This window comes from Mandrillus leucophaeus, unplaced genomic scaffold, assembly GCF_000951045.1.
Source record: "Mandrillus leucophaeus isolate KB7577 unplaced genomic scaffold, Mleu.le_1.0 Scaffold1049, whole genome shotgun sequence".
NCBI lineage: Eukaryota > Metazoa > Chordata > Mammalia > Primates > Cercopithecidae > Mandrillus > Mandrillus leucophaeus.
In genome coordinates, this window is record NW_012098643.1 from 214,143 (window position 1) to 234,446 (window position 20,304).

The window sequence follows — 20,304 nt, forward strand, 5'->3', positions numbered from 1 at the left end:
AAGGAAGAGGTTTACCAAGTGCTGGAGGAGGGCGATGTCATTTATTTTAAATGGGGTAGCCAGGGAAGGCCTCACGCAGGAACCTGGAGAAAACCAGGAGGCCAGCATGAGGATGAGTGCAGGGACAGGGCACAACATGGGCAGCATCCCGGAGGCAGGAGTGCTCTGGAACCAGTAAGGAGGCTGGTGTGGCTGGGGCTGAGTGAACAAGGGAAAGAGTTTTGAGAAACAAGGTTGGAGGCTTGGGTAGAGGTGAGTGGTGGGGAGAAATCATGTAGCAACTTTAGCTTTATAGTCAATGAGATGAGAAGCCGCAGATCAGTGACATTATCTGACTTAGTTTTAAAAGGCTCTCTCTGACAGGGGTGGAAGCAAGTTGAACTCTTAGAGGAACTGTAGGAAATTAGTGATGGCTTGGAAGTAGGGTGGTAGCAGTAGAGGCAGAGAGAGGTGAGCAGAATATAGATACATTTGGATCCTAGAACCAATAAGACTTATATCTTACAAATAAAATAAGATAAAATATCAGTGGGAAACAACCTGAATGACCATAAGGATTCATTAACAGAGATGGGGAAGACCACAGGTGGGGCTGGTTTTGTTTTGTGGGTTTTTTTTTTTTGAGATGGAGTTTCACTTTTGTTGCCCAGGCTGGGGTGTAATGGCATCATCTCGGTTCACTGCAACCTCCGCCTCCCGGGTTCAAGTGATTCTCCCGCCTCAGCCTCCTGAGTAGCTGAGATTACTGGCGCACGCCACCACGCCTGGCTAAGTTTTGTATTTTTAGTAGAGACAGGGTTTCACCATGTTGGCCAGACTGGTCTCAAACTCCTAACCTCAGGTGATCCACCTGCCTTGGCCTCCCAAAGTGGTGGGATTACAGGCATGAGCCACTGTGTCTGGCTGAGGTGATGGTTTACGGAAAATGTCAGCAGTTTGACCTTTGAAACATGTTAAGCTTGAGACACCTATTAGACATCCAAGCGGAGTTGTCAAGTCAGCAGTTAGAGATACTAGTTGTGAATTCAGGAAGAGGTTTATGCTGTGGAAATACATTTGGAAATCATCAGTATATAAATGGCATTTGAAGACGTGAGCCAGGATGAAATCACCAAGGGAATGACTATGGAGAGGAAACACACGAGGCTCAAGCGTGATCCCCTGAATCACTCCAGTGTTGAATGATCACCGAGATATGAAGAAAAAGTTCAGGAAAATTGAGAAGGGAAAGAGCAGACAGAGAGTTAAGAAACACGGGAGGATAATATGGTGTTCTAGAAGACAAGTGGACACATTGCCAAGGAGGAGGGATGAACAGTGAGGCAAATGCTGTACAGATATGTGGAATCTAATAAAGTCAAATTTGTAGAAGCAGAGAGTAGAGCAGGGGTTTTCAGGAACTGGTGGGGGGAGCTGGGGAAATGGGGAGATGTTGGTCAAAGGGTACAAACTTTTAGTTATAAGATGAACAGTTCTGGGGATCTAAGGTACAGCCTGAGTCCTGATGGATGTGTTAATTCATTTAATTGTGGCAATTATTTCACAACGTGCACATATGGCAAAGCATCACATTGTACACCTTGAGTATATACAATCTTTGTCAATTAAACATGTTTTAAAAGATAAGACTAAGAATGCCCATTGGATCGGGCAACACAGAGGCCATTAATGGCCTTGACACTGGCAGTCTAAGGCAGTGGTGAGGATGAAAGCCAGATTGGGGTGGATTCAAGAAAGAATGAGAAGAGAGGGCTTGGGAACAGTGAGGATAAGAGCATTGTTAAAAATATTGTTAAGAGAAGCAGATAAATGGGGCAATAGCCAGTGCTGACTCTATTTCTTCAGCTCCTTGTAAACTCTGCTCATTACCCCACCCTTCCTCCCCAATAAAGCTGTTACTGACACACCAAATCCCATGATGCCCTGACTGTTCCACAACCCCTGTTCATTTCCACCTCACCTCCCTACTCCTCAGCTCCTACTTGTGGAGGGTTTGGATCCAGCCTTGCAGTTTTCCACTTGTTCTCTGTTTCTGGAGAGCTCGGCTGCAAATATCCCAGTGAATTACTTCTTTATGTCATTCAGGTCTCTACCCAAATATCAATTTTCTGAGATGGCTCCTTTAGCCTCTCTAAAATATTAGGTTGGTATGAAAGTAAGTGGGGCTTTTGTGTTGTTGAAATTTGCCATTTTTTATCGGAATACATTCTTGAGTAAATGTGGTTCTGTTATACATCATTTTAATGCACACTTCTTACTTGATGTTTTTGCTAATGACTTATTACTTTCTGTTTATTTTATATTTATTTTAGACTATGGAAGTGATGTTAGACAAAGGCAAATTCAAGCAATTTTCTTATTCAAGTTCAAAATGGGTCATAAAGCAGTGCAGACAACTTGCAACATCAACAGCACGTTTGGCCCAGAAACTGCTAACAGACGTACAGTGCAGTAGTGGTTCAAGAAGTTTTGCAAAGGAGACAAGAGTCTTGAAGATGAGGAGTGTAGTGGCTGGCCATAAGAAGTTGACTATGACCAGTTGAGAGGAATTATCCAAGCTGATTCTTTTTCAACTACACAAGAAGTTGCTGAATAATTCAATGTTGACCATTCTATGTTGTTCAGCATTTGAAGCAAATTAGAAAGGTGAAAAAGCTTGATAAGTGCGTCCCTCATGAGCTGAGCAGAAAAAAAAAAAAACCTGTTGTTTTTCAAGCATCGTTTTCTCTTATCTTATGCAACAACAACGAACCATTTCTTCATCGGATTGTGGCATGCGAAGAAAAGTGGATTTTATATGACAACTGGTGACAGCCAGCTCAGTGGTTGGACCTAGAAGAAGTTCCAAAGCACTTCCCAAAGCCAAACTTGCAAGAAAAAAAGGTCATGCTCACTGTTCGGTGGTCTGCTGCCGGTCTGATACACTACAGCTGTCTGAATCTCAGCGAAACCATTACATCTGAGAAGTATGCTCAGCTAATTCGTGAGATGCACCAAAAACTGCAACACCTGCAGCCAGCATTCATCAACAAAAAGGGCCCAATTCTTCTCCACAACAACGCCCAGCTGCTTGTCACACAACCAACACTTCAAAAGTTGAACGAATTGGGCTACAAAGTTTTGCCTCATCTGCCATATTCACCTGACCTCTTGCCAACCGACTACCACTTCTTCAAGCATCTTGACAACATTTTGCAGGGAAAATGCTTCCACAACCAGCAGCATGCAGAAGATGCTTTCCAAGAGTTTGTCGAACCCTGAGTCACAGATTTTAATGCTACAGGAAAGAGCAAACTTATTTCTTATTGTCAAAAATTTGTCAATTTTCATGGTTCCTATTTTGATTAATAAAGATGTATTTGAGCCTAGTTATAATAACCTGAAATTCACAATCCAAAACTGCAATTACATTTGATTCTCTACCCCATGCCCTTCTTCATCCCATTATAGCACTCACCACTATTGGAGCTTGTGTTATTTGTTGTGTTCTTGACTCCCTAGAATGTTAAGTTCATGAGAGCTGGGCCCTTGACTGTATTTGGCTTCTTGACTTCCCCAACACCTAGAACTGTGCTTGATGCATAGACTCTCCAATACATCTAATATGACACCTTTCTAAATGTTTGTTGAAGAAATGAATACTCTTGTCAAAAAGATATGAATGCATTTTCCCATAAATGAACTTAGCTTCTAATATCCAGCCACTATCCTTGATTGCAGAAAACAACGTACTCAACTCCTAGTAAACTCAGTCAACTCTGGCTTTACCTCATGCAATGCAGAATCTCCTCTCCCGCTCCTTTTCCCCTTACCAGAGATTCATTTAAGACTGCTTTGTGGAGAGCATATACTTTTAGATCTCTGCAATATATCCCCAAAGCCTACTTAGAAACTTAAGAGTCTTTGTCCAGAGGATCCAGCTCTAGACCCTCCCCTGAGTAGTATGTGCTGCTGACTAGGTGGGATGGCTTCTGAGGAAGCTTCCTGTGAGAGAAAAGATGGGCTTGCAGTATTCCAGAATTTCATCACCCTAAATAGTCTCTCCATTTTTTGGCAATAGTAATTATATGACTTTGTAAACATCCCTTTCTTCCCACTAATAACCCCAAGCTCCCAAGAACAAAGACAAGACCCAATTTTTTCCTGCTTCATCTGCCCTGGCACTTGGTTGGTGGGTTTCCTGTGCTTAGAGTTTCATCCCTTTATTCCTTTCCTCTGGTTCCGTGACATAAGAAATTACAGCCATTCCTTACTCCTGTTTCTAAGCAACTCCGAGCAACTGGCTAACTAGCCATGAGGCCAAACAGAAATGGGAAGTCTGCATGTAGGGATGAGGCAAGGAAAGGCAGGCCTGGCATTTCCACAGGCCCTGGATGGCTGATACAGCTAAGCCAGTCCAGCTATCCTGAGAAGTCTGCCCTGTGCCCACCTCCAGGAGGTAGACAAAGGTGGGCGGGGGGAGGGGAGCTGCACCCAGGGGATTTGCAGTGTGATTTTACATGAGGAAGGAGGAACATTTTGTCAGGCCAAGGCTCAAGGACCCGATCTTCTGTGTTTGACCTGGTATTGCAGCCCTCTTGGCCTTGCACAACACAAACATCTCTGCTATGTGAATCATTATACTGGCATTTTAAAATAGAATTTATATTTTTGGTTTGAAATGAAACACAACCACTTCATCCAGTGCTTAACCAAGAAAAAATCAATTGATCCAGTGTTGAGTGCAGGAGGAACTAGTTGTGCTGGACTTCCAGAGACACCTTTGTAACTTGAGTTTTCTGTTATTGAAATTATTCCCCTTTATATAAAGTGCTTCTTTGGCTTTCCTTCCCTCACTGCCCGCTGCATGTAGCCTCTTAGAGTAGAGTGCATCACTGTCCTAATATCAGGGCTGCCGTCTTCTGTTTCAGAAGCAGTTTGGCAGCTTTGAAGCTCTGTATCTCAGGGATCATCCATCCCAAATTTCAGTATTTATTTCCACCACACCATGGCTTCTCACTAGTATTTAGTGAAGGGTCAGAGAGCTTTCTTACCATGTATTTTAAAAGCCTCCATCCCTATTCACAGCCTCCTGAGCCATTGCAGTTGCACCCAACCCACAACCAGATTTTGGTTGCACCCAACCCACAACCAGATTCATATCCACTGCAGCCTCAGCAAAGTGTACCTGTCTTTAGTTTTCACTCCATGAGGATGCAGTCAGGGAGGAGTCCAAGGATACTCCTGGAGAAAGGATATATGGGCAGGAAAGATTAGGTTGTTGGAGTTAGAAAAAAACGTGCTCCCCACCATCACAACACTTACACCTTTGTATCTGCTTTCCTGTCTTGCTCTGCGCTGTAAGCATCACAAAACAGACTTGATTTATTTCCATGTCTGAAGTATATCACATAGAACCTTGCAGTTATTTGATGCTCAAACAAATAATTGATAAAACAAAGTGAACTACCACTCCTGGTAAAGATAAAGTAAAAGGGGCCAGATTTACCCTTCCACCAAAAAAGAAAAAAATACCTGAGACAGTGGTTGTCAAGATACTAGACACACAAGGCAACGAAGGACAGTGAACCTTGACAGACAGATAAGGTGAGCCCTGATTGTTCCAGCTTACTCTCAGAGAGTTTGCAAGCTGCCGTGCAGAAGGGGAATCCAGACAGGGCCTGGCTATCTCCCTGAGTGGAGACAGAACTGGGAGGCTGGGATGCCAAGGCAGCTACTTTGCAGAACACCAGAGAGAAGAGAACTGTGCACAGAAAGAACTCTGTAGATCTGCAGAAGATTCTTCCTGAGTCTTCAGTTGAGTACTATAGGCACATTCATGTGAAGAAATCACATGAGACAGGAGAAAGAATTACTTCAAAGAATTAAGAAGGAAAATCCCTGGAGCCCACAGGGCCAGAAATACTTTCTGTTTCTACTAGCCAGACTGGAAAAATGTGTAACTCACATGGTTTCAGATAGGGTACTCAGAAGGGTTATGCTTCAGTAGTGGGTACAATTTAGTTTCAGATTAAATGCTTTTCTGGTCTTAAAAAAGATCTGAAAGAATCAAACTGCTGCCGAGTAACTTAACTGTATCTCAAAACAGAGCTTAAGTATATTTATTGGGACATAAAGATATTTAGCACCCAGAAAGACAAAATTCACAATGTCTGACTTCCAATTACAAATTGCCAGGCATGCAAAGAAATAGTAAAATGTCATCAATAATGATAGAAAAATAAAAGCAACCCAGAAAAGACATAGGATTTGTAGACAAGAGCATTGAAACAATTATTATAAATTCATTCTGTATGTTTAATAAGCTAGATAAAATATTGAACACATTCAGTAAATATATGAAATATATATATTTTAAAATTAAATTTGTGGAGATGAAAACTACCATGTCTGAAATAAAAAATACCTTGGATGAGATTAATAGTATATTAGATACTACAGAAGAAAATATAGTGAACTTGAAGATGTCGCAATAGAAATTACCTGACACAAAACACAGAGAAGAGGAAAAAAGACAAAAAACAATCAAACAAAAAAACTCAAATAGGAAACATCAGTGAGGTGTGGAAAAATTTTGAGCAGCCTAATGTAAGAACAGTTGAAATCCTTGAATGATGGGGTAGATGGGGAATTATCAAAATTTTTCAAAATTGGCAGGGTGCTGTAAATCCACAAATTCAAGAAACATGAAACATGAAGAAAATTATACCAAGGCACAAGGACAACACAATTGCTTCAAACATATGATAAAATAATCATAAAAATAGCCAGAGATAAATAGATATGTCACTGAGGAAAGTCACATCATGATGGGAAAAAGGAACAAATGACAACAAATTTCTTTCTAGAAACAATACAAGCCAGAAAACAGTGAAGCGGCATCCTTAATGTAATGAAAGAAAAAATACACAACAGAACAAACAATAACAAAAAACTGGAAAACTACATTTCTATATCCAGCAAAATATATTTTTAAAATGATATAAAGATTTTTTCAGACATTTAAAAGCGGAAATAATTTCACACCAGCAGACTATGAATTATTCAAAATTTTAAAGGAAGTCTTCAGGATGAAGGAAAATAATATCAAATGGGACTATGGATCTATACAACAGAAGAACACCATAAATGGTAAATACTTGGATAAAACAAAAAAAAAATTTTCTTACAATTCAAACCTACAGGTGGAATAAATAACTATTTAAAGTAAAATTGAGAGCAATGTATTATGAATATTTTTAATGTATGTAAAATAAAAATGTGTTATAATAATAGCACAAAGATCAGAAGGAGAAAAATGGAAGTATGTAGTTTATAGGTTCTGATACTGTAAGGAAAGCAGTATAACATAAAGGTGGACTATACAAAGTTAAAAATCTAAACAATAAAATCCTGATGCAACCACCAAACTAACACAAAAATGTTGCAGAGATTAAGTCAAAGAAGGAGATGAGATCAGATTGTATAAAAGGCTCAATTCAAAAAAATGAATAAGACAAAAGAAAACAAAAAATAGGTGAGACAGAGAAAACAAACAGCAAGATGGTAGATTTAAACACAACCATATTTACTAATCACATTAACACTATTGATCTTAGTACTCCAATTTAAAGCCATAAATTATCAGATCAAATAAAAAAGATTCACCTATATACTGCTTGGAAGGGACTCACTTTAAACATAAAGACATAAATAGGTTAAAAGCAAAATAATGGGGGAAATGTCTTGTTAATACTAATCAAAAGAAAGCAAATGTGGATATATTGACTTCAAAGTAGATTTCAGAGCTAAGATATTACCAGGGATAAAGAAGGTAATTTTGTAATAATAGAGGCAATTCATGAAAAGGATACAGTAAATCTTAAATCTTCATGCTTCTAATAAGAGAGTCTCAAAATACACGACATGAAAACTGCTAGAATTGAAAGAAACTATAGAAGAATTCAAAATTATGATCAGACATTTCAATGCTACACATTTAATACTTGATAAACAAGCAACCAGAAAATAAGTAGAGATGTAGAAGACTCAAATCACATAGTCAAACAAATTAGTCTAATTGACATTTACAGAACACTCCATCCTACAACAGTAGGATATACTTTCTCTTCAAGTGCACATGAAGCATTTACCAAGATAGAGCATATTCTGAGTCATAAAATAAATCTCAGTGAATTAAAAAAAATTCAAGTCATGTAAAGTATGTTATTTGACTGCAGAGGAATACAATTAGAAATCAAAAACAGAAATATCTCTTGGAAAATCTCATGGCATTTGGAAAATAAATAAAAACACTTCTGATTAACCCATGGATCACAGTAAATCAAAAGGGAAAACAAGAACTCCTTTGAACTAGAAATAGAAACAACGTTCCAAAATTTTCTGGTTGTAGCTAAAACAATACCTAAAGAAAATTTTCTAACATTAAATACCCATATTAAAAAAGAAAAGATTTCAATTAATAACCTCGACTTTCACCTTAATAAATTAGAAAAAAGAACAAATTACACTCCAAATAAGCAGAAGAATGGAAATAATCAGAATAAAAATAAATGAAATAGAAAACCAGAAACCACATAAAACTATGAAACAAAAAGCCAGGGCTTTGAGAAGATTGATTAAATTGATGAAAATACTCTCTAAACTAAGTAGGAAATACAGAGAGAAGATGTAAATTATCAATACAGGAATGAAATAAGCTTACTACAAATTCCACATATGTTAAAAATAATAAGGACATCTTATGAATAAATCTGTACCAATAAATTTTAAAACTTAGCTGAAATAGATGATTTTCTTGAAAGATAAAAAGTGGTAAAATTCACTCAAAAGTAAGTAGATAATTTGAAAAACTAAAATCAATTAAAGAAATTGTATTTTCTGTTAAAAACCTTCCCACAAAGAAACCTCCAGACACAGATAATGACATCAGGGTTCCATCAAATGTCTAAGGAAGAAATCACACCAATTCTCCACAAACTGCTCCAGAAAATTGAAGAGAACACTTTTTATTTCCTAAGGACAGCATTACTTTGATACCAATATCAGACAAAAATATTACAAAAAAGAAAACTACCAAAAAGTGCAATATCCCTTATTAACATAAAGCCAAAGCTTCTTAGCAAAATTTTAGCAAACCAAATCCAAGAATATAAAAAAGATAATACAATGTGATCAAAGAGGGCTTATCTCCAGTATGCAAGGTTCTTTTAACATTCAAAAATCAATCAATGTAATTCACCACATTAGCAGACTAAAAATAAAAAAAAACATATGATCATCTCAATAGATGTAGAACTAGCATTTTTCAAAATCCAACATTCACTTCTGTTATAAACTCTCAACAAAGTAGAAAAAGAAGGGACATCTTCAAATGGCAAAACAGAATGATAAAATACGTCGGAAAGAAAGAAGTCAAATCTGTGCTTAGAAGGCATGATCATTTGTATAGAAAATCTTATGGTATTTATGTGAAAGCTGTAAAAACCAAAAAGCAGTACACAGGCCGGGCACGGTGTCTCATGCCTATAATCCCAGCACTTTGGGAGGCCGAGGCGGGCGGATCACCTGAGGTCAAGAGTCCAAGACCAGCTTGGCCAACATGGTGACATGATGTCTCTACTAAAAATACAAAAATGAGCTGGCATGGTGGCACGCGCCTGTAATCCCAGCTATTCGGGAGACTGAGGTGGGAGAACTGCTTGAGTGTGGGAGGTGGAGGTTGTGGTGAGCCCAGATTGTGCCACTGCACTCCATCCTGGGTGACAGAGTGAGACTCCATTTCAGAAAAAAAGAAAGAAAAAAAGAAAGAAAAGCTATACACAAGTTTAATATATAAAAATAATTGAATTTCTGTGTATTAACTGAATAATCAGAAACCAAAATAAAAATATCATTTATAATACAATCAAAGTATATCAAACACATATTACAAAATGCTTGCAAATTTTAGGGGAAATATGACAAAATGCATGCAAATTGTTCACCAAAAACTATAAAACTTTAAAAAATTAAAGAAGACATAAATAAATGGAGAGAAAATCCATGTTCATGAATCAAAATACTCAATATGGTTAAGATGTTCATTTCCTCCCTCAAAATTTAATCTACAGATTTAAAAAATCCCAGTCAAAATCCCCGTATTGATTTTTAGAAATTGACAAGTTTAGTCTAAAATTAATATGAAAGTGCAAAGAACTTAGAATAGCTAAAACAACTTTGATAAACAACTAAATTAGAGGACTATATTACCTGACTTCAACACTTAGCATAAGGCTACAGTAAATAAGACATTAGTGTCAAGACAGAAAAATAGATCAATGTAAAAGAGTTAAACAAATATGACATGGTGATTTTTCACAAAGATGCAAAGGCTACAGAAAGGACAGTCTTTAATAAATAGTGATAATACAGTGGGATATCCCTATGCTTCCCTCTGCCTCTCCCCCCGCAAAAAAAAACAATAACAAAAGCAAAAAAAAAAAAAAAAAATGAACCTTTGTTCATACCTTCCACCATAAAGAAGCATACCCCATTTTATTGCACTTTTCAGATATTGTGATTTTTTACAGTTTGAAGTTATATGGCAACCCTGTGTCCAGTAATTCTATTAGTAGCATTTTTCCAACAGCAAGTGTTCATTTCATATCTCTCTGTCAAATATTGGTGATTCTTGCAATATTTCAAAATTTAAAATTATTATTATATTTGTTATGGTGATCTGTGACCATTGATCTTTGATGTTACTATTGCAGTTGTTTTGGGGCACCATGAACTGTGCCCATAGATGATAACAAATTTAATTGATAAATATTTTGTGTGTTCTTACTACTAGAACAACCAGCCATTCCCCCATTTCTCTTCCTCTCATTGGGCCTTCGTAGTCTCTGAGAAGCAACACTATTAAAATAAGGCCAATGAATAACTCCACAGTGGCCTCTAAGTATTCAAGTAAAAGGAAGAGTCATATGTCTCTTACTTTAAATTCAAAGCTAAAAATGATTAAGCTTAGTAAGGAAGACATGTCAAAAGTTGAGATAGGCCAAATGATAGGACTTATGCTGAACAATCAAGTTGTGAATGCAAAATAAAAGTTCTTGAGGGAAATTGAAACTGCTACTCCGGTAAACACATGAATGATAAGAAAGCAAAGCAGTCTTGTTGCTGATACGAAGAAAGTTTTAGTGGTCTGGATAAATCTAAGCAGCCACATAATTCCCTTAAGCTGAAGCCTAATCTACAGCAATCCATAGAATTAACTCTCCCTTTAATTCTGTGAAGGCTGAAAAAGGTGAGGAAGCTGCAGAAGAAAAGGTTGAAACTGGCAGATGTTAGTTCATGATGTTTAGGAAAGAAGTCTGCTCCATAACATAAAAATGCAAGGGGAAGCAGCAAGTGCTGATGTAGAAGCTGCAGTTATCTGCAAGTTATCCGGAAGATCTAGCTAAGATAGTCCATGAAGGTGGCTACTCTAAACAACTGATTTTCAGTGTAGATGAAACAACCTTCTATTGGAAGAAGATACTATCTAGGACTTCACAGCTAGGGAGGAGAAGTCAATGCCTGGCTTCAAAGCTTCAAAGAACAGACTGACCCTCTGGTTACGGGTTAATACTCCTGATGACTTTGAGGTCAATCCTCATTTATCATTCCCAAAATCCTAAAGCCCTTAAGAATTATACTAAATCTATTATTCCTGTGCTTTATAAATAAAGCAACAAAGTCTGGTTGACAGAAAATATGTTTATAGCATGGTTTACTGAATATTTTAAGCCCACTGTTGAGACCTACTGCTCAGAACAAAAGATTCCTTTCAAAATATTACTGCTTATTGACAAATGTACCTAGTCATCCAAGAGCTCTGATAGAGATATAAAGGAGATTGATGTTTTCATGCCTGCTAACACAATGTTGATTCTACAGCCCACAGATCAAGAAGTAATTTCAACCTTCAAGTCTTATTATTTAAGAAATACATTTTGTAAGGATATAGCTGCCATAGATGCTTTAGGTAGTGATTCCTCTGATGGACTTGGACAAAGTAAACTGAAACTCTCTGGGAAGAATTCACCATTCTAGATGCCATTAAGAATATTTGTGATTCATGGGAGGAGGTAAAAATATCCACACTAACGGAAGTTTGGAAGAAGTTGACTCTAACCCTCATGGATGACTTTGGATGGATTCAAGACTTCAGTGGTGGAAGTAACCACAGGTGTGTTAGAAATAGCAAGAACACTAGTATTGTAAGTGGAGTTCAAAGATGTGACTGAATTGCTGCAATCACATAATAAAACTTGAGCAGATGAATTGTTGCTTCTTATGGATGAGCAAAAACATTGATTCTCAAGATGGAATCTACTCCTGGTGAAGACGCTGTGAACATTGTTGCAATGACAACACAGAATTTAGAATATTCCATAAGTTTAGTTGATACAGGAGTGACAGGTTTTTAGATGATTGACTTGAATTTTGAAAGAAGTTCTACAGTGGGTAAAATGCTATCAAACAGCATCATATGCTAAAGATAAATTTTCCATGAAAGGAAGAGTCAATTGATGCACCGAGCTTGATTGTTGTCTTATCTCAGGAAACTGTACCTTGAGAATTGCTTGAACCTAGGAGGCAGAGGTTGCGGTGAGCCAAGATCACAGCACTGCACTCCAGTCTGGGTGACAGAGCGAGATTCTGTCTCAAAAAAAAAAAAAAAAAAAAAAAAACAGCTGTACCAGTCACTCTAGTCAGCAGCTGTCAACATCAAGGCAAGATCCTCCACCATCAAAAAGATTACCACTTGCTGAAGGCTCCAATGATTATCATTTTTTAGCAATAAAGTATTTTTAACTCAGGTATGTTCTTTTTTTGACATAATATTATGGCACATTTAATAAGCTGTAGTATAGTGTAAACATAACTTTTATATGCACGGGGAAATTTAAAAAATGTGTAACTCGCTTTATTGTGGCAGTCTGGAACTGAACCAGCAATATTTTCAAGGTATGCCTGAACAAAAATTAACTTCTAGGAGAAAATATAGGAGAAAATCCTTGTGTCCTAGAGTCAGGCAAAGATGTCTTAGGTGTGACACAATAAACACAACCTATAAAAAAGCAACTAACTGGACTTTATCAAAATTAAGAACTTCTGCTATTTGAAAAAAAATTTTTAAGAGAATAAAATGATAGGCCACAGTCCAGAGAAAATATGTTAAATAATTTATTTGACAAGACACTTGTATCAAGAATATACATATATACGTATATGCACACATACACACATATATATACACATACATACATGTGTACATACACACGTACATACGTGTATATAGATATACACATACATACACACACATACATATGTATACACACATCCCCTTAAAATCCAGTGATAAGAATCCAAATAGCTCCAAATAGTAAAAAAAATGGAGGAAATATTTGGACAGATAATTCACCGAAGAAGATATACAAAGGCAGAAGAGCTCAAGGAGAGATGCTCCATGTCATTAGCCATTAAGAAAATGCAAATTAAAGCCACAATGAAGCAACACTGCGTATTTATTAAAATGTCTGAAACTCTAGAAATAGAAAAAGTGAGCATACAAATAATTGGCAGGGCTGTGCAACAACTGGAACTGCCATACACTTCTCGTGGGAATGTAAAATGGCAGAACCGTTTTGGGAAACAGTAGGGCAGGTTCTTAAGAAGTAAAACATATACCTATTATATAAAACAGTCATTTTCCTCTGAGGTCTTTACCTAAGTGAAATGAAAGCATATGTTCATACAAAGATTTGTGCATGAATGTTCATAGCAGTTTTATTTGTAATAGCCTCAAATTGGAAACAACCCAAATGCCCATTGAAGGATTGATAAACAAAAGTGACATATTCACAATAATGAGGGTATTTGCTACTCAGCAATGAAAAAGAATGAACTGTGGATACATGCAAAAACATGTTTGAATCTCAATCTAATTTAGCTGAGTGAAAGGGGCCAGGCATAAAAGAATGCACAGTGGTTTGGTCTGGGAAGTGGCAGAGGAGGGACTTGACTTGCTGCCAGAGCACCCCGCGGGGATCGGTCAACCCAGAGAGCTGCCTGGAGACTCAGGAAGAGGACAGAGAGTGGGACTGGGGTGGGGCAAAGGGCGGGGGTGAAGGTTGGAGTCTCCAGGCTGGGCAGGGTCTTCCCACCATTCCCACAGACCCACAGTCTCGCCTTTCACAGAGGGTTGGGTAATTACCGCTGGCTTCCCCAGACCCCTGCAAGGGAAAGGCAGGTGAGCCAGCTCATCTCTGTTGTCCTTGCACAGGGTGCAGATCCCAAGGCCCAGCTCTGCCAAGATCTTGCCCAGCTGCATTGGGCCTGGGTATGTGGTGAGGCCCAGTGTAGCAGGACTCTCACTGACTTCCACCAATGAGTTGGGGGGCGATGCCAAATTGGAGGCTGGCACCACGGGAGGGTGGAGGTCTCACCTTGGAACCCCAGTAGTCCCTGGAGCATGACAGCCAGAGGAGGCTCCCAGGATGGAGAGCAGGGCACCCACCACCTGGGCTGCGAAGAGTAGCAACCCTCCAACTACTGCAGCAACCACAAATCCCCCAGGACCAGCTAGATGTGGCATGTGGAAGTCTTCAGGAGCCCAGTGCTGAGAATCTCAAGATTTTTCCCATCTGGCCAGATTCTTGGAATGATCTGACCTTGCAGGTGTCTAGCTACTTCAAGAAACTCCTAAATTGTGCTGCCCCACTTCTGAAAGTTTACATGCAAGGAATGGGGTTTTGCCCTTTGCAGTGTGGGAATACAAAATAATTCAGAGTTGCCACGACCCAGAATAGAAATAGAGTGGCCCATTTTAGATGTTCCATGAAAACCTGTTTTTATTTTGAAATCTGAACCTTAGCATTTACAAAAACTTTGGAGAGATGGCTGCCCACCCTCCTAGAGGGAAAAATAAACTGCTTCCAACATAACCTTTGTAGGACTACGAAATTGTTCCAATTTAAAAAATTTTCTCCCACAAACTAAACAAAGTGCAGGAATATTTTGTGTGCTACCAGTGCATTGTTACTAGGGAATATCTATTTTGAAATTCCAAGTAATTGAAGATGACTTTTATAGACCTTAGATGGTGTCAAAATAGAAACTGCTGTTTTGAGCTACTTCATATATGCAGTGTTTAGCGGGTAGGGAAGACCTGCTTCGAAAGAATAAATTGTCAGCATAAAAAAGCATACCTACTGTGTGATTCCACTTACATAAAATTCTTGAAAACACTAATTTGAAGGGACAAAAGTAGGCCAGTAGTTTTCTGGGGATTGGTGGACAGGGAGAAGCGTGAGAGAGAGAGTACAGAAGTGCACTCAAAAAATTTTAAAAGTGATATGTTAATTACACATCAAAAAGCAGTAAAAATGGAAGTTTACAAGTATGCTTAACGAGCCTGATTTATCTATTTCTACTTGCCTACCTGGACTAGTGGGGGCATGCTTGGGGACAAATTATTGGAGGATGATGGCTTCTTTAGAGCGAAATAGGGCCTTGTGGCTGAGAGGAGTTTGAGAACTACGCACACTGAATAGCCACTCGGTGTCAGACCCTATGTCAGGCACTTTAAATAAATTATCCCTTTTAATTCTCATAAAAAAAAAATCTTTGAGGGAAGTACCATTATCTTCATGTTACACATGAGGAAATAGAGCCTCAGAGACACTGAATCACTTGCTTTGGGATTGCTACTCTCTGACCGAAGAGCCAGTGCTGATGCTGGAAGATTTCGCTCTTTGCCGCCAGTCACTGTGCATTGCTGAGTCCTGGGTACTCTACCTCCATCTAAAATCTCTGGATGGGGGGTAGAATCACTCCAAGGGATTTACATATTTTTGCTTGGTCTGGAGTACAATGTGGTACCCAGGACCCAGGGGAATTAGGGTTCTTGAACTTTGGGGGACCAATAATTTTTTTTTTTTAATAAGGACTGAAGGGGTTCCTGGAATGCAGGACTTTCATTTTAAAAGCAAGATGAGTCAGTCAACTAAGCTCCAGCTCAGCAGAGGCTTTGTTCTTCAGGATGCTAGTTCTTGCTCTTTGGACCTCCAGGACACGCCCATAATATTTTCTTGGGCTCTAGGCCAGGCTGGTGAGATGGTTTCACAGGTAAGTAAAGGAACAAAGGGAGGCAATGTTCTTTTTATTGCTCTTTTATTTCTGTGCTGTCTAAATGTCAGGATCACTAGGAAAGATGATTCCAGCTTCTTCATCCTCCCATTTCCAGATGGAGGCCTTCCTAGGGTAGGGAGCTATGATGGGAAATAGAAGCCTCTCGTTGGGTGGAAATGGTAGTCACTGTGAAAACTGCTTCTCTAAACATAGGTCTAGCCTGACTCTCAGTAATACCCCACCCTACAGAGTGAAAGGCATGGCCCCAGGGACAATCTATTTGTTTGACTTCTACTCCCATTTGTTTGGACTGGACTTATTTTGTGGGCTATAGGGCTGCTGCTGGGTTTGAGAGCCCTTGTCCTGAGTTTGTGGTGAGTTGGGCTCAGACTCCATATTAAGCGGTGAGCATTCGGGCTTGGTCTCCAAACCACAGCACCTGGCCTTAATGCAGCAAGGGGGTTTTGGCTGGCAGCAGTGATTGTGTTTTGGAGGGCAGCATTGATTGCCTTTTGGCTGGCAGCACTGGTTCTGTTTTGGTGGGCAGCATTGATTGCCTTTTGGCTGGCTGCACTGGTTCTGTTTTGACGGGCAGCATTGATTGCCTTTTGCTGGGCAGCATTGACTGTGTTTTGGCTGGTCACACATCTTTTGGACACTTGGAGGTACTAGAAAAAGAAAATAATATTCTCATCAGAAGGAAATCTGGGTGCCTGCTTTCATTTCCTCCTTTCTTACCACCCAAATACATCCATCTTCAGGATAATGACTCAGACCAGGGTTGAGAAAGCAGAGCTGGATACCTCAGAGGGGCCAGCCAGCCCTGTAATTCTACCTTTGCATATGCCAGCATGTTTGTTCCTTACTAGGTAGTCATTTGCCAGATAAAGAATCAAAAGACCAGAATATGTAAGCAATGTGCCTAAGGTCTCTTAGCTAATGAGCAAACAGTGTGACCCTCAGTTGCCAGATCCTGGGTCAAGTGTCGGGCCCTTCACAAACATCAGCTAATGTAATGACCGCTACCTGCCTCAAGTAGACATTTTTAGTCCACTTCACATCATACGAGGACCACTGAAGTTCAAAGATCCACCTCAGTTGCTTGTAAGTGGATTCAAGCCAAGCTCTATCCCACTCCAGAGCATGTGCTTGTTCTTGTCTCTAATGTGGCATCCAGTGACCCAGGCGCAATGGAACTCTTGTACTTAGAGTGATCAACTGTTACACCCTTCCTGAACGCATCATCTTGTCCCATGCACAGAGCACTGCGGTGGTTACAGCGAGATGAAATGAAAAGTACAGTGCTTTTGGCATGGCAGGACCTGAGTTTTAGGGCTGGTTCTGCAACTCCCAAGCCTCAGGGCTTGGGCAGTTCTCTTCATCTCTCTGGGCTTGTATCTCTTCCTCTATAAAGGGGCAGTGGTGGGGATGAGGAAGGGGGAACTGGACCTTATAGGGATCCTCAAACTCAACCATTCAGCAGTTTTGTAATTTCCTCATTCTTCTAGGTATAGAGAAAATCCAAACAACTCTTGCTTTACTTCTATCTATCTACCTTCCTCCACCCAGGAAATCCAAGTTCTCCCAGGAAGGTCCCTGGGCCTTGGCCCCAGTATGCAGCCCCTGGGGAAGCCCCTATATGGTTTCTGCCTTGTCCCTCCAATGGCACACGATGAGAGGATGAACACCACTGTCGTGGCCCCAGAGCAGAATAGAGGGTCTAGAAGTGGCCAGGAAACAGTAGGCAGTGAGCAGGTTGTTATCTAGCCTCCTCAGGGAAATGTGGAAGCATGGGAAATGAGCCTGTACCCCCTGTGGGCACTCAGCTCACAAAGCCACAAACCCATGTGGGTGAGGCGCCAGGCCTGTCAGAGCCCTGTCACCGGTGTGGGGGATGGGTGTGGGATTTGGATTGACAACTGCTGAAGTGAAGTTGCAACCACCTTCTGGCCTCTGGCATCCTCGGGATTGTGAGAAAAGCCTCTTGCCCAAACTAATTTTTTTTTTTTCTTTCTTTCTTTTCTCTTTGGAGGGAAGTACCATTACTGGACATGGAGCTTCACTCTTGTCACCCATGCTGGAGTGCAAGGGCGAGATCTTGGCTCACTGCAACCTCTGCCTCCAGGGTTCAAGTGATTCTCCTGCCTCAGCCTCTGGAGTACCGGGGATTACAGGCACCAGCCATCATGCCCAGCAAATTTTTGTATTTTTAGTAGAGATGGGATTTGACCGTGTTAGCCAGGCTGGTCTCGAACTCCTGACTTCAGGTGATCCGACCACCTCAGACTCCCAAAGTGCTGGGATTACAGGCGTGAGCCACTGCACCGGGCCCCAAACTAGTTTTTTAAACTGAACCAGTTACTGCTGTGGGCTTTCCACTAAGCACACACTTGCCCATATCTCTATGAGAATGTGTGTGTGTGTGTGTTTGTGTGCACACACGTGAATGCATGTAGGCATGTGTCCATGCATAATCATAAGTACATGGTGAGGAGAACTTGAGGTTTGTGATGATGGCTGTTTAGTTGGATCAAATTGATATTACTTGAACTTTCTCATGAGTCTTAACAGTTAGAGCCAGTGTGAATAGCTCCTAGCAGGGGCCAGCCTCCGTCCTAGCCATCTCTCTCCTGCTGGACACTCCCTACTTGCCCTCCATCTGATCCGTACCTGCTGTCAAGGTACTTCCCCCAAGTCCTGCTCAAACCCTCTCCCTGATGTTTAGAAAGCCACATCTCTTGTCTTGTCCTCTTCTTTTGTGTTCTGTAGATAGAGGGACTCCTGGGGACAGTAGCTACAAATCTCTCCTCACACTAAAGTCTTTCTGGGGGAGGACTGGGCATGGTGGCTCATGCCTGTAATCCTAGCACTTTGGGAGGCCAAGGCGGGTGGATCACCTGAGGTCAGGAGTTCGAGACCAGCCTGGCCAACTTGGTGAAACCCCATGTCTACGAAAAATACAAAAACTAGCTGGGCGTCGTGGCAGGTGCGTGTAATCCCAGCTACTCGGGAGGCTGAGGCAGGAGAATCACTTCAACCCAGGAGGCGGAGGTGACAGTGAGCCGAGATCGTGCCGTTGCACTCCAACCTTAGCAACAAAAGCGAAGCTCCATCTCAAAAAATGAAATGAAATGAAATGAAATGAAATAAAATAAAATAAAATAAAAAATTAAAATAGAAAAATGAATTATTTCTGGGGGTTACCCCATGATAATGATATGGTTTGGGTCTGTGTCCCTGCCCAAATCTCATCTTGAATTGTAATCCCGACATGTGGAGCGAGGGACCTATAATCCCCACATGTTGAGGGAGGGAGGTGATTGGACCACTGTGGCAGTTTCCCCCATGCTGTTCTCATGATAGTGAGTTCTCACAAGATCTGATGGTTTTATAAGTGTCTGACATTTCCCCTGCTCTTACTTCTGTCTCCTACCACCAAGTGAAGAAGGTCCTTCCCCTTTGCCTTCTGCCATGATTGTAAGTTTCCTGAGGCCTCCTCAGACATGTGGAACTGTGAGTCGATTAAACTTCTTTCCTTTATAAATGATCCAGTCTTGGGTAGTATCTTTAGAGCAGTGTGGAGAAGGACTAATCCACCCCAGTAGGACAAAAATCTATATCATCCTTTCCTGAAGGTGTGCATGATTCTCCAGTCAGGTGGTTGCTAAAGGATGCCTGTCAGATGACCTACTTTGCTATCTGAATCACCCCTGTGACTTATAGAAGACCCAGGGCTGTGGCTGTCCTGAATGATGGGTGACATGCTCTTAGACTCAACCCTTTTTTATCTGGGGATTCACCTAAATCCAGTTTGTAGTGTAAAAACTGGGTCCCATTGAGCCAGGTGTGGCCGACACCTCCACCCACTAGTAACAGTAACTTTCAGACTCACACGTTGGACGCAGTCCTAGCCGGCCTCTCTTCACTTTCACTTTCTGAACCATTGGAGCCTCATCTCAGGGTTTCTCTGTGGGAAGGAGGTCCCTGGCATGTGCGTGAGAAGGCTTGGGCATATGCCAGGGCCCTCCTTCTTACAGAGAAAGCCCGAGACTTTCTCTGGGAAGAAGGGGAGCACAGTGCTACCTCCTATAGGGACCCCTATGTTTGAATATTCTGAACTACAGCATTAGGGTGAGAGACAAT

General features: G+C 40.5%; 1 protein-coding gene across 1 annotated transcript in view; it reads right to left on the minus strand.

Annotated features, from left to right (window-relative positions):
* Positions 1-16,187: 16,187 nt before the first annotated feature.
* SMCP (sperm mitochondria-associated cysteine-rich protein) overlaps positions 16,188-20,304 on the minus strand; it is a 14,358-nt gene continuing 10,241 nt past the window's right edge. The window contains exon 2 of the mRNA XM_011980840.1: positions 16,188-16,829. Coding sequence (XP_011836230.1) covers positions 16,453-16,809 — 357 coding nt within the window. The 5' untranslated portion in view covers positions 16,810-16,829 and the 3' untranslated portion in view covers positions 16,188-16,452. The remainder of the gene's footprint in view (positions 16,830-20,304) is intronic.